Source organism: Ricinus communis, chromosome 5 (assembly GCF_019578655.1).
Source record: "Ricinus communis isolate WT05 ecotype wild-type chromosome 5, ASM1957865v1, whole genome shotgun sequence".
Taxonomy (NCBI): domain Eukaryota; kingdom Viridiplantae; phylum Streptophyta; class Magnoliopsida; order Malpighiales; family Euphorbiaceae; genus Ricinus; species Ricinus communis.
In genome coordinates this window covers 17,011,242-17,024,503 of record NC_063260.1, presented here as the reverse complement: position 1 = coordinate 17,024,503, position 13,262 = coordinate 17,011,242, and the positions used below count along the sequence as shown (strand labels likewise).

The window sequence follows — 13,262 nt, the reverse complement described above, 5'->3', positions numbered from 1 at the left end:
GTTTAGCCTGGTTCAAGGGGTTTCTAAACTAAGATATGCTTAGGAAAAAAAGTGAAGAAGAACGTAAATCATTAAGATCTCTATTAAACATATTATGATAATAACAGTGCCTATCTAACAAAATACAACAAAGCATAAGTAGTATTAGCAGACCTTCTCTTTCGCTCTATATAGATGGACAAACAATATGGCATAAAGTATACACATATAGATAAATATTCCAAGAAATCACCTGAAGTTGCTGCCTATGCATCACAGGCATTGATAACAAAACATCCTTAAAGTGAACTGCTGAAGAAGAAACTTGGGCAAGATGAGAAACGAGCTTTACAGCAGTGCTTCTTAAACCATTTAATTCCTGTTAATTAAAAAGTAAATGTTTTAAGGGGAAAAGCTTAAGGCCAAGTTTATTTTAATCGAGTTATTAACAATTATTAACCTGAGAAGGATTATCCTCTGATGCCAAGAAGACCATGATAATTGCAGTAAGAAGAATATTCATAAACCCTCTCTGGCATGCACTAGCTTTTGATTGTGTCTGTAGAAGTGCTATGAATCTCAAGCCCTCACCAGCAATGGCCACTGATTCTTTACTAACAGGTTTCTGTCACCAGTAGCATAGAATGACTTGATCAGGATAGCGACATCAAAGTTTAAAAGCACTCTGTAATTTTAACAAGCAGTTAACATTAAACCTTCAACAGTGTCTGTATCATGGCTAAGATGCCTGTAACAAGCTCTCCACAAAAGAATATGGGAAACACAGTGTCTTCTAAGTTGGTGCTCCTCTGTAGTGTAGTTTTAAGCACTTGCAATCCAATTGCTTGAACCTATAAATAACAAGATTTACAGAAATCTTTCAGTGCTTAGTAAACAATAAATGGCCATGCCTAGATACATATATATGTGGATCGAATTACCTGTACATTAGAGTCGCTCAGTACAGTATGGAAGTATCTGGTGCAACATTTGAACACTGTATAACAGATTGGACTACTGCTTTTGGTTTCTCCAAAACATTCAATTTGACAAGCTAGCTTGGCCAATGATATTGTTTGTTCTAGAGAGAAAGCAAGCTTCAATTGCAGTAATTTACGCAAGTCAGATCTTTTGTTCTCCAGAAAATGAATGCCTTTCAGACAGTCCTCGGTCAAATCAGCAACCAAATTCATGCAAGTTCCAATGGTTGCTCTCAGATGGAGACTGCCATCATCACAATGTATGGAGGAATCTACAATACAAACATCAGCTAACTTCCTACGGAGCACTGTATCACTTCAACTTGAAAGACTAGGTAATTATTACTGATTAACACAATACAATGGAACATTTGAGAGAATATTGTTCGAATGTTTTCGTCTCCACATGAATTCTATTTATCTGCAGCCATGATAGTAGTTGACAATTAAGTGCAACTCTGTGAAAAAGAATCCAGTCAATTCTTTATTAAGAAATTAAGGGAGAGTGCATATAAGCCCGCGACCACAAGGATGCGGATGTGTGCACAAAAAGCTAACACTTCCATTATAAGGGGTGCAATGTAGGACTATCTCCAAATTTCATCCTAGGCTTTTGTGGCATCCTACTGAGAAATAGCCTACTTTTTCTCTTTTCTTTTGTTTTTCTATTATTGTCATAATAGCAGCAGAATTTTCACACCACAACTTTAAGAGGTGAAGGGAATGATACAATATATCAGTTCTACATTCCTAATAGGGCACAAAGTATATGAATAAAAAACTAAGAATTACAAGAAATCTTAAAGTCTATGTTCTCATATAGTACCAATGCGCCTTAATGATCCATAAACGTAGTTAAGGGGAAAAAAGAAAGATATGTAACAACCCCACCCCGACATGCAGACAGTTTCCCTTTTGCCGCCCAGTGGTTTTCCACTTTACACCAATGCTGATGGCTAGAACTTTAGATTTAAATTATCAACCTAAACTTTATGCATCTGAAATCGTGCAAAATAATGTTGCTTGTGGGTTAAGAATACATTTCAATTGATTTAAAAAGAAAAGGCAACTAGCAGAACACAAGGGGCTGTGTCACATCAAAGAGCAAAGGGTAACCAAGTCAAAATTGGGTGGCGAGTAAGACTGAAGTATCAAATACTCACCATCAACCAAACCCTTGAGCAAGGGGCTGGTAGACCTGACAAAATCGTGAACTGTTGAAAAGCAAAATTCAGTGGAAGCTTCTCTGATGCACTTGTAACTGACTAACAGAAAGATCAACACTACAGACTTCAATTTCTTCTGCATCTTAAGACATGAAAATATTTCACTCAGCAGTTTAAGATGTTAATAAAGATAATATGGATGTAGGACGCTTGATTTGTGAATTCTTCAAACCAAATATAGTGTACCAGAAACACCACAAAGAAAAGAGGTAAGAGAACCTGACACCCAAACCAACCTTTGTCTCAAAACGCTTTACAATTGTCTTTGCTGTAATAAATAGAGGAGGTAGCAAGTCCTCCCGATTTGGGTGATCTAATACCTCAGTGCTGAGAACAAAAAAGTAAAGAACTATTAGCCAACAGTTGTCTATTAATTACATCCATATGCATGTTTTTTATTAAAATAATTTCTCATATCAGTGGTAAAATAGGTGACCTCTGTAAAACATTGAAGATATAAGCCAAAAGAAGTTCCACAGCCAAATAAGCGAAATTTTCTGCTTCAAGAAAGTCGTCAGGGCAGTTCTGCACAACCTGTTCAAAATAAATGAATTGAATTCAGCCCATAGTCCAAACCTTGTTGTAACCTGTCATAATAATGCAAGACCTCTATAGACATCAAACAACCACCAAGCATCTATGCTGCGAAATTGATAAAAATTCTTTTAGAGAAACAGTACCTTTTACAATGCCTATGGAGCTAATAAAGGACAGTGGCACAAAGAACTAGCTCTTGCAAGTTTAAGTGGTTCATAATATCGCAGTATAAGAACAATGTGACATGCAATACAACTATAAAGTGCAACTGTCACTACCATAACCAAAACATATAAAGGTATATGCAATTTAATAAGAGCAACATATTCTAAGCAGTTACAAACAATACATAATCATTCCCTATAATTTTGGTAAATGTTACAGTAGTTACACATCCTATGAAAGGTGTGGCAATGGGTAGGTTTGAACCCTAACCCATGAAAAAGAACTCCAAATGGGATGGGTCAAACATGCAATTGTTTGCTACTGCCATCACAAAAGACATGATTCAACAGAGTGAAGCTCTAATTAATTCTGACTTAATCAGAGCTGTCACAGAACAAAATTATTGCATAGATTTTAGAATAGAAACTTAGATTATTTTGACAGATTCAGAAAAAGCTTACCTGGGATAGTACTGATATGGCAAGACTATTCCAAGAATTATCCATGTAAATGGAGTATGATAAAACCTGCATTGATTCAGTATGATGTCTGCTTAATAGTGTTCTTTAAAGATCATAGCCACCAATATTGACAAAAGAAGGCAATCATCTCAGCATCACAGTCCAGGTAAAATCAGAGCTAGCGATGGTGATACAAAGTGAGTCAAAAACAGAAAGTGAATAAAGGACGTCAGCTCAAATTACTTTTTTATGCATCCAATCAAAGTAGGTTGCAAATAATCTTTAGATATGCAAACAAAAATCCTAAGCTAGAAGTGAACTGAAATCTGAAGCCTTCCTAATGACAGTTATATAGCATGCCCCTAAATAGACAAGTCTAGATAATTAATTCTTAATTAATCAGAAGAGACCATTTAAGCTTGATAAAGTAGCTAGAGAAATGGCCAACAAAATGTTTATTTCTTCAACAAACACCGAAAAATTGATCCAGTTTATGCTTCTTCATTGTAATATCTTCTAAAGAATATTCAAGTAGGACAAAGCTAAACACTCCATGAATAGATTAGCACAGTGTTATGGGTAATAACATTCACTTATGTGAAGGAACTAAGTAAACTTTGATATCCTTTCTCTTATTCTGGTTATATATAAGATAACAATACAGATAATTTAGTAACAACCCCGAAATTTTCTTTTTGAATAATCCTAAGCAGAAACGAAAACCTATTTATAAAACATGTATCATTTTCAATATCACAGATTTCTCAAAATAAATGTTCTTCAAAGAGAATAAAGATAATAATAATTAAAAAAAATTTCAGAAAATTACAGAGGTGCTTGTTATTGTTTTTGTTTCATGTTTTTTTATTTATTTGTTCAAATAAAAAAGAATGTTTGTTAAAATTATTTTTGTTTTCCCTTTTCAAAACTTTTTACAGTATTTAGAAAACAAAATCTATTTTCAAAAAACCACTAAATTTTGGTCTTTTTTCCTATTTTTTCTCTTCACATTTTTCATTCCTATTTGTTCTCCACTATTCACACTCCCCACAACTTATCTTTTTTTTACTCTTTTTTCTCTCATTACATTTTTATGTAAAATTAAATTTAAAAAAGAAAACTATTTTAAGAAAACAACTAAAAAGCATTAAACATTTCTTAGTTTTCTATAAATAAAAAACAAGAAACAAAAGTTAATACCAAACTAACCCTAACCTTTTGTTTGACAAGTTACTTCACCTCCTATTTCTATCTTAAAGAATCCTTAGGGAAAGGCAGTTTGTTTCCCCCAAGCTCAAGGTAGAAAATTAAATTTCACAATTCCAGATGCATCATCAACAGAATATTTGCATTAGAATCATAGAATATATCCTCTTTATGCTTTGTAATTAACATTTTGTTTTGTGTTCTGTACTATTAGGGCCAAGTGAACGACCACAAATTCTTCCTAATAAGCAAAGAAACAAGACATATATTGTATCTAATGAATGAAGCAAATAAAGCTTCACACAGGCTACAAGAACCGAAGGGACAGAGATAGATCAACGATACCTGCAACAACTCTTGGCAAATCTCTGCAGTAAGAAAGTGAGCAGCGAAAAATCTTTCTGATAATAGAAACTGGAAAACAGGCAGCACAATCTCATATAACTTCAATGCTGTGGGATTTGTTTCTTCAGTTGGCAAATCTCCCCCATATCGACTTTTAGCACTGCTCAGCGGAATTATTTGTCTAGTAATCTTCGGATGTTGCTGCTGGAATAGAACAAGCAGAGCAAAGCCCCATAGAAATTGATATTCTTCCAAGTCCAATTCGACCATGCTATAACCAGATATTAAATTATTTCTCAATATATTCTCAACAGCTGTCCTAGGACTCCCATCCCCATTCGAAGGAATTGCATCCAATGCAAGAGCTTGTAAAATTACTGGCCAAGCTTCTTCTAAACTAGAAAGCAAGTTTCCTGAAACTAGAGGTGACTGAATTCCGTCAAGGAATGGTTTCCACTGTAGAATGAGAGAAACATCATCCATTAAGTTTCTTACTGTGCCAAAATAAAATCAATAAAGGAAAATTCTAATGGATTTCAAATTAGTTTCACTTACATTTTTCTTGAGATTCAAGCACAAGCAGATGTAACTGTAGTCCTTCAGAACACCAATCCAGTACTTCCCCAGAATACTTGAACTCTTTGAGAACAATGGTAATAATGACAGAGACTCATCTGGAACCCCACTATGATGTCTCCTCAGTAATGCAAATGTGTAACATTTGAGAGAGGCATGAGCAGCCAGAAGTCTTATCTTGATCTATTCCATATTCAAAAATTTAGTAAAAGTCATTTCCTAACAAAAGAACTAATTTTAGAATGAAAGAGATGTAAACAGCTGTTATGCTATCTTAAGTTATGAGTTAATTGCAATTATAGCACTCCCCAACATTTCCAGTCAACCAACTTCTACCTGCCCCAGAAACCCACTCAGAGAAGAAGATACCTTGCAAGAGACCCATTCTGCAAAAGAAGGATAATAAACATCCTTGAACTCATTTAGTGGACGAGAAATTAATGAAAATATGCGTTTGACTGCAGCTTGATCACCACCAAGTATTCCGCTTAACATTATCTACAAAACAATAGTCCTTTCATCTACATCTCTTAACAGCATATATTGCGAACTGATGAAAGAACAACAAACATATATATGAACTCCAAACCTTAGTTGCCAACTGTAACCCTGCCTCCAGAAGAATAGGGCCAGAGGATGCATCTAGTGCAGTCCGGACAGCAGATATAAGTTGGGCCTAGTATCAAAGAAACATAAATTCCTCAAGATATGTTAACAAATTCATGAACCATCTATATCAGATAATCACATGTGTATGCATGCATATATGAGCATCCCTCCATTTGAATATATTTGATCTTAATAGGAGGTAAAAAAAAGAACCAATAAACAACTTATCATTGTTCAGTTCTGATATTGTAAAAACGCCTTCTTTAATGAAATTTTCAATACAAGAGAACAATTATGTTAAACAATCTTCCACTCATTTTCTATAATATGTTTAATATAGCTATTAATGCAAGGAATAATAGTTTCGAGATATTCCCCCAATTGGCACAGTATGGATAGATAAGCAAGTAAGTGAATGCTTGACCAGATATGATGACTAGGCCATCAACATACCTGAAACTGTTCCAGCAGAAGGTGTCCTGGAAGCTCTGGATCAGGTATTGTTTCAAACTGTATTCAGAAAAGAAGACACAAAAAAAAAAGGAAAAAATTAACAGTGATGTGAAAGAGAGAGTCTGCACCAATAGACTTGCATCAAAATGCCAGGACCAACGAAGCAATGCCCAGGTAAAAATTATAGCAAAGCAACACTTAAGGCAGCATGCTTTAGCTGAATATATATTTTCCTTCCCTGCAACTTTCCCTGAACACCAGCTTGTCCATATATAATAGTACGCAAACACCATGGACACAAGAAAGAGATGGAAGCAAACATCAAACCTCTCAGAACCAAGCAATGTAACAAAAAAAGATCCACTATTATCTCCTACACATGCGAATAAAACAAATTGGACTTTCAATTAACCAATTTTATTAACGAGACTGAATGATAGTTCGAAAAAATTGAGACTCCGTTCTCATGGACTGCTCTTCCTTGAAGACAGGCTTGCTGAGGTAAAATAAAACAGATAGAACTAAACTGTTGTAATAATTTGTTTTTGAAGTTCTAAAAGCCTCTGAAATAAGACAACAGAAAACTCAAGAAGCTATATTTCTATGGACAGATACAAAATATAAATAAATAAACTACAAGCTTCGGTGCAACAGATTTTCCCACGGATATTTACCTTATCCACAATGGTACTAAGAAGTCCCACGCCAATTGGCCGCATATTCTCAAACTGAATTGTACTTATCTACGATTATGTAGGAAAAGTAAAAAGATATTAATTCTAATCTACACATAAGAACTTTGGCATTTGTTTGAACTAAGATTACAGCCCAATATATATTGCAAGTCCAGAACCTGATAAGCCAATGAAATCAACTCTTGTACATGGAGGACCAGCCAGTCTCCAGAGCTCTGTCCAGCCACTCTTTTCCTTGCCAAGGACAGGTCAAAATGAGCTGCATTATTTCCCACAGCTGTAGGTAGATGACTCAAACACCTATATATATTCCAAAATAATTATTAGTTCAATTTTGGATGATAAATAAAAATGAATTTAAGGTGCATCTAGATTGAATTACTGACTAATGGTTTGAAAAGAATAGATAAGTAATCAAGTTCAAACAAGCACTCAGGTTACACATAGTGTCAGTTGCACAACAGCCTTTCATTATTTAAATTCAAATCATTTACCAGTTTAACTAACAAACTTTGTCAGGATAAGATTCCCATGCCATTACAGAACATCATGATTAATGTACTTTTTCCTGAATTATTCGCTTGTTTCCACCATCATATAGCATTGCATCTAGAATGTATATGTGCATTATCAATAACTTGACAAAAATATCATCATATCAAGTATGAGAATCAGGTCTTGTTTTTGGAGGTTCAAATCAATCAGAAATTCAACTCTACATTCTATGATACGTAATCATAAAAGTTTACACAATGACCAACTACAGTAGCCATTTTAGCATCTACAACCAATGAATTGGCAAGAAGTCGAGCGTAATGTAAAGAGAGAAAGAGATGTAAACAATGGAAAACATATTAAAAAAAGTACAGGGCATACTCAGCAGCAAAAACTCTTGTTCGGTATCTGAGGTGCTTATTCCTACTAGGATTAATATTGGAAGCTTCACGTGCATAACCTGGCAATGATATGCCCTTAGACCCAGAGACCATATTCTCATCATCTTCTCCAAAGCCCAAGCTGGAGTCATTTTCTGAACCGTTAAGACGATCATTTGCCCTGTCATTGCTGGCTTCAGCATCATGTCTTGCTGACATAGCAAGAACCTGGACAAGGTTTAAAGAATTCATTCAAATAGCTTGCACTGCCATGATAAAAATATTTCCTTGATGGCTTGACTTTTCAACATCATCTCTTAATGAAAAAAAAAAATATAATTAAATGGTTCAGATTTGGACGTCCTAGACTAAAACCATTTTAATTTAGCATTTATTTTGACACTTCTCCTGTTGCTAAGTTAATTTCTGTCAGGTTATTGATTTTTGTGGCAGCCACTTATAATTGGCCTTTGTATCAGTTAGATATCAAGAATACATTTCTTCATGGAGATTTTCAAGAAGTAGTATTCATGGACCAACCTCCCGAGTTTGTTGCTCAGGAAGAGTATGGAAAGTTTGCCAGCTTCGAAATCTTTGTATGGCTTTGAAACAAAGACCTCATGCTTGGTTTGGAAATTTTAGTCATGCAATTGAAAGCTTTGGAATGTAGAAAAGCAAAACTGATCACTTTGTACAAACAGTCTAAACCCAGCATCATTCTGTAAGTAGTTTATGTGGAAGACATTATCATTATTGGGAGTGATGCTATAGGAATCTCCTCTTAAGTCCTTTATTCACACGAAAGACTTAGGGATGCTAAAGTATTTCTTAGGTGTTCAAGTCACAAGGCGTAGAAAAGGTATCTTTCCATCTCAGAGAAAATATGTGTTCAACTTGTTAACTAAGATAGGAAAATTGAGAGCAAAGCCATCTAGTACTCCAATGATTCCTAAAGTGCTACTTGAAAAAGATGGTGATCTGAGAAATACAAGAGGTTGGTTGGGAAATTAAAATATATGACGATAGCTCGTCCAAATATTGCATACTTTGTTAGTGTTGTGAGTCGATTTATGTCAGCTCCAACAGTTTAATTATCGGGCAGCTTTGGAACAGATTGTGTTACTTGCAAGGAGCACCTGGACATGGTATTTTGTCTACAAATCATGGCCACTCATACTAAATGTTTCTCGGATGCAGATTGTGCAGGTTCCAAGGTGGATAGAAGATCCACATCAGGATATCTTTGTTGCAGGAAATTTGCTCTCTTAGAAGAGAAAAAAGCCACTAGTTGTATCATGTTCTAGTGCAGAATTAGAATATAGAGCTATGACACAGTTTGTGTGAAACAATATGGATATATCAGCTTTAACTGAAGTTGGTCTTGAAACTTCGATTCTAGCAAAATTATAATGTGATAACCAAGTTGCTCTTCATATTGCATCTGATCTCGTGTTCCATGAACAAATGAAACACATTAAAATTGACTGTCATTTTGTCCACAAAAAACAATCCAGCAAGAACTGATTTCCACAGGGTATATGAAAACTAGAGAACAACAATTATAGTCAAGCTCACTCCAAGCACATTTCAAGGACTGGTTTACAGTTGTTTCACTCATGGTGAGAAGAAAAAGAAAGTGTTGGCAATATCTAAGAAGGAAATACTGGCAGCAGCTGGTGATTCAAAGAATTGAAGATAGCAATAGTTTGTTTTAGTTAAGTTCTATGTAGTAGTTTGTTTAGTTAATTTCTATTTAATGTAATTTCTTTTCTTTGTAACTTCCATGTAATATATAAACATAGGAAGCAGTTACTATTAGAAATAGCAGTTATCTTAGTAGGAAGTTTCTGCTGTAGGGAAGTTATCTTTGTAATGTATTATAATCAAGTTTGTTGAATGAAAACAAAACAAGTTGAACTTCCAAAACTCTGGTGTTGTACTTAGCATATATAGTTGTATACTTAATATTCCTGTAATTATTTCCTGTACTTTCATGTATAGTTGACTTACCTTAAATAGATCTAGATATCTTGTATAAATACCTTGAGATATATGGAATAAATAAGGGTGTTTTTCAGTCAATTGTTATTTTGGTATCAGAGCAAAAGAAAAATTTTCAGCTACCTTCTTTTGTTCAAACCCCAGCCGTCATCTAGCTGCAATTTTTTTTTTCATTTGTGCTTCTTGCCTATCTCCAATTCCAGCCTAACCCCATACTCTGGTTATCATCTAATTTCAATCAATGTCTACTAAAACTAACAACAAAGAGATTGCTGATAGCAAGAGACTCTCGACGGTGACCATTCATGAGACCTCTTCTCCAATCCATATTAAATTGGATGATTCTAATTATCGTGTTTGGTCAAAGATTTTAGAGATGCATATTGCTGGCAGGAAGAAGAAGGATTATATTACTGGAAGAAAGGCTGCACCTACAGAAGATGATCCGTGCTATGATGAATAGGAAGCTGAAGATGCCCTTGTCAAGTCTTGGCTTATTAATTCCATGACAGATAATCTGATGTCACACTTTGTTCAGTGTGGGACATCTAAAGAAGTTTGGGATGCATTAAAAGAAGCTATCTTGATGTTTCTGACTCTTCCCAAGTATATGAACTAATGAAGAGGTCATTTCAATTGCGCTAGGGTGGTCGACCTCTCCCAGAATATTACAATGAGTTAAATTCAATTTTCATGGAGCTTGATTATCGTAGGCCCAATGACATGACATGTGCCGCTGATATTGAGAAACAAAGGAAGCGTATTGCAGAGGATGGCATCTATATGTTTCTTGCAGGTCTTGATCACAATTTGGATCAAGTTAGTAGTCGTGTTCTGGCTACCTCCCCTTTACCAAGCTTGGAAGAAGCCTACTCTTTAGTTCATCGTGAAGTGCAGAGACAAGTCACCATGGAATAGAAAATCATTCTGAGGCTTCAGCTCTAACGATCCAAAAGAGCACCTCTCAGTTGACTCCTATTCCTGTGAATTCTACTGCTTCCAATTCTCACTTTTGCACTCATTGCAACAGTAGATGTTTGTTGGAAGAAGCATGGCTATCCAGAGTAGTATAAACTTCAACAAGCTGAGAAGAAAAATAAGAAATCTGCTCAGATTGTTGTTACTGACACTTCTCCACCTTCTGCTTCTCATGTCTCTCAAGTGTCTCCTCAACAAGGTAATTCTAGTTTGACATATATTTCTACTGCTTCTAACACTTGAGTTATTGATCAGGGGCTACTGACCATATGACTAGTAATTCTTCCATACTTGCCTCTCTAATGTCTTCACATGTTAAGTCTGTACAGGTTGCTAATGGGACTTCTATGCCAATTACAGGAGTTGGAAATGTCTCAATTTCTCCTACATTCTCAATGTCATCTGTCTTACTTGCCCCTGATCTTTCTAATAATCTTCTTTCCATTAGTAAGATTACCAAAAGTCTTAATTGTTCTGCAATATTTGATTCTACTCATTGTGTCTTTCAGGACAAACGTACGAAGATGACGATTGGCATTGATAAGGAAAGAGGAGTCTTTATTACTTAGAGGGGGCTACGGAATTTAAATCTAAACCTAGCCATGGCTTTCAAGTAGAGAGAGTCGTTTGATAGAAAAAAGATTCTTTTATGGCATTGTCGTTTAGGGCATCCATCTTTTTCTTATTTAGAGCGTTTATTTCCTAAATTGTTTCACAATGTGGCTATCTCTAGTTTAAGATGTGAACAATGCATTTATGCTAAAAACCACCATGTTCCTTTCCAAACCAGTTTCAATAAGAGTTCTATTCCTTTTTCATGTGTTTATACTGATATGTGGGGTCCTTTGTTTACTCCATCTGCTTCAGGCCATAAATACTTTGTGTCCTTTATTGATAACTGCACTAGAGTGAGCTGAGTATATTTGATGAAATTTAAACGTGATGTTATACAAGTGATCCCTCAATTTTACAAAATGATTGTCACACAGTTTCATACTCAGGTCCAACTTTTTCATTCTGACAATGGTCGTGAGTTTGTAAATCAGTCTCTTACCAATTTCTTCCTAGAACATGGCATCCTCCACCAAACAACTTGTGCCTACACACCACAACAAAACGGTGTAGCAGAGCGTAAGAATCATCATATCCTTGAGGTTGCTCGGACTTTAAGCTTTACTATGCATGTTCCTAGCGTTTTTGAAATCGCTGTCTTTCTTATTAATCGAATGCCTGCTCGTATCATTAATTTTCAAACCCCTTTAAAGATGTTGTCACAATTTCACTCTATTCCTTCTGCTCTAAATATTTGTCCTAAGGTTTTTGGTTGTGTATGTTATGTACATGTACACTCTATATATAGGGATAAACTTGATCCACGTGCTCTTAAATGTGTTTCTCTTGGTTACTCTAATTCTCGAAAAGGCTATAAATGTTTTCATCCTCCTATAGGTTCCATGGATGTTCAGTTTTATGAACAAGTATCTTATTTTTCTGGGGATGTAGTATCTATGATTCCTCTTCAAGGGGAGGTTAGTAGTAAGGAAGAGGAACGGTTATGGTTAGAAGAGAAGAAGTTGTGGATGTCGAGTAAGGGGGAGAATTAAGCTATTGTGGAGAATAAGGAATCTTTAGATGATACTTGTTCTGTTGAGTTTGAGTCTGAATTTAAGGAGAAAAAAGGATGAAAGACCAGCTAGGTTATTTCAAAAAGGTTATATAAGAAGAAAACAGAATGCCACTGTTATGCCTCCTCCTGACTCTAGTGTCCCTCTTGATGATACTACTAAGCCATCGGATGACTCTTCTACTATTAACCCTGAGGTATGTGTTCCCTCAACTTCAACTTTAGAGAAAGATTCTAGTCCTGTAACATTAGAAAATGTTATTTTGAATCTAAAAGTTATGGATCACGATCATGGTAGGAGATATCCTCCTCATGAACATAGAGAACCTGATAGGTTGGGTTTTTCCAAGTCAGCTTTTAATGTCACTTATCCTATTTCTGATTTTATCTCTTATCATCGTTTGTCTAAGGCTCATTTAGCTTTTGCTCTACAGTTGTCTTCTGTGTCTATTCCTAGTCATTTTCAGGAAGCCCTTGGAGATCCTAAGTGGAACAACCTATGGAAGAGGAAATGAAGGCTTTCCAAAAGAATTCTACTTGGGAGATGGTTGA

General features: G+C 35.4%; 1 protein-coding gene across 2 annotated transcripts in view; it reads right to left on the bottom strand.

The window, feature by feature from the left end:
• The window catches only part of LOC8261183 (protein SWEETIE), a 42,612-nt gene that overhangs the window by 1,523 nt on the left and 27,827 nt on the right, over window positions 1-13,262 (bottom strand). Inside the window, exons 32-47 of one of the 2 annotated variants that reach the window (XM_015717746.3) lie at window positions 8,109-8,335; window positions 7,391-7,532; window positions 7,212-7,280; window positions 6,538-6,594; window positions 6,065-6,151; window positions 5,845-5,973; window positions 5,455-5,658; window positions 4,900-5,355; window positions 3,349-3,414; window positions 2,622-2,719; window positions 2,422-2,512; window positions 2,123-2,267; window positions 921-1,231; window positions 696-830; window positions 440-604; window positions 233-358 (exon numbers count right to left, since the gene is read on the bottom strand). In XM_015717746.3, coding sequence (XP_015573232.2) covers window positions 233-358; window positions 440-604; window positions 696-830; window positions 921-1,231; window positions 2,123-2,267; window positions 2,422-2,512; window positions 2,622-2,719; window positions 3,349-3,414; window positions 4,900-5,355; window positions 5,455-5,658; window positions 5,845-5,973; window positions 6,065-6,151; window positions 6,538-6,594; window positions 7,212-7,280; window positions 7,391-7,532; window positions 8,109-8,335 — 2,508 coding nt within the window. The remainder of the gene's footprint in view (window positions 1-232; window positions 359-439; window positions 605-695; window positions 831-920; window positions 1,232-2,122; window positions 2,268-2,421; window positions 2,513-2,621; window positions 2,720-3,348; window positions 3,415-4,899; window positions 5,356-5,454; window positions 5,659-5,844; window positions 5,974-6,064; window positions 6,152-6,537; window positions 6,595-7,211; window positions 7,281-7,390; window positions 7,533-8,108; window positions 8,336-13,262) is intronic. The other variant, XM_015717747.3, reaches the window with a different exon arrangement.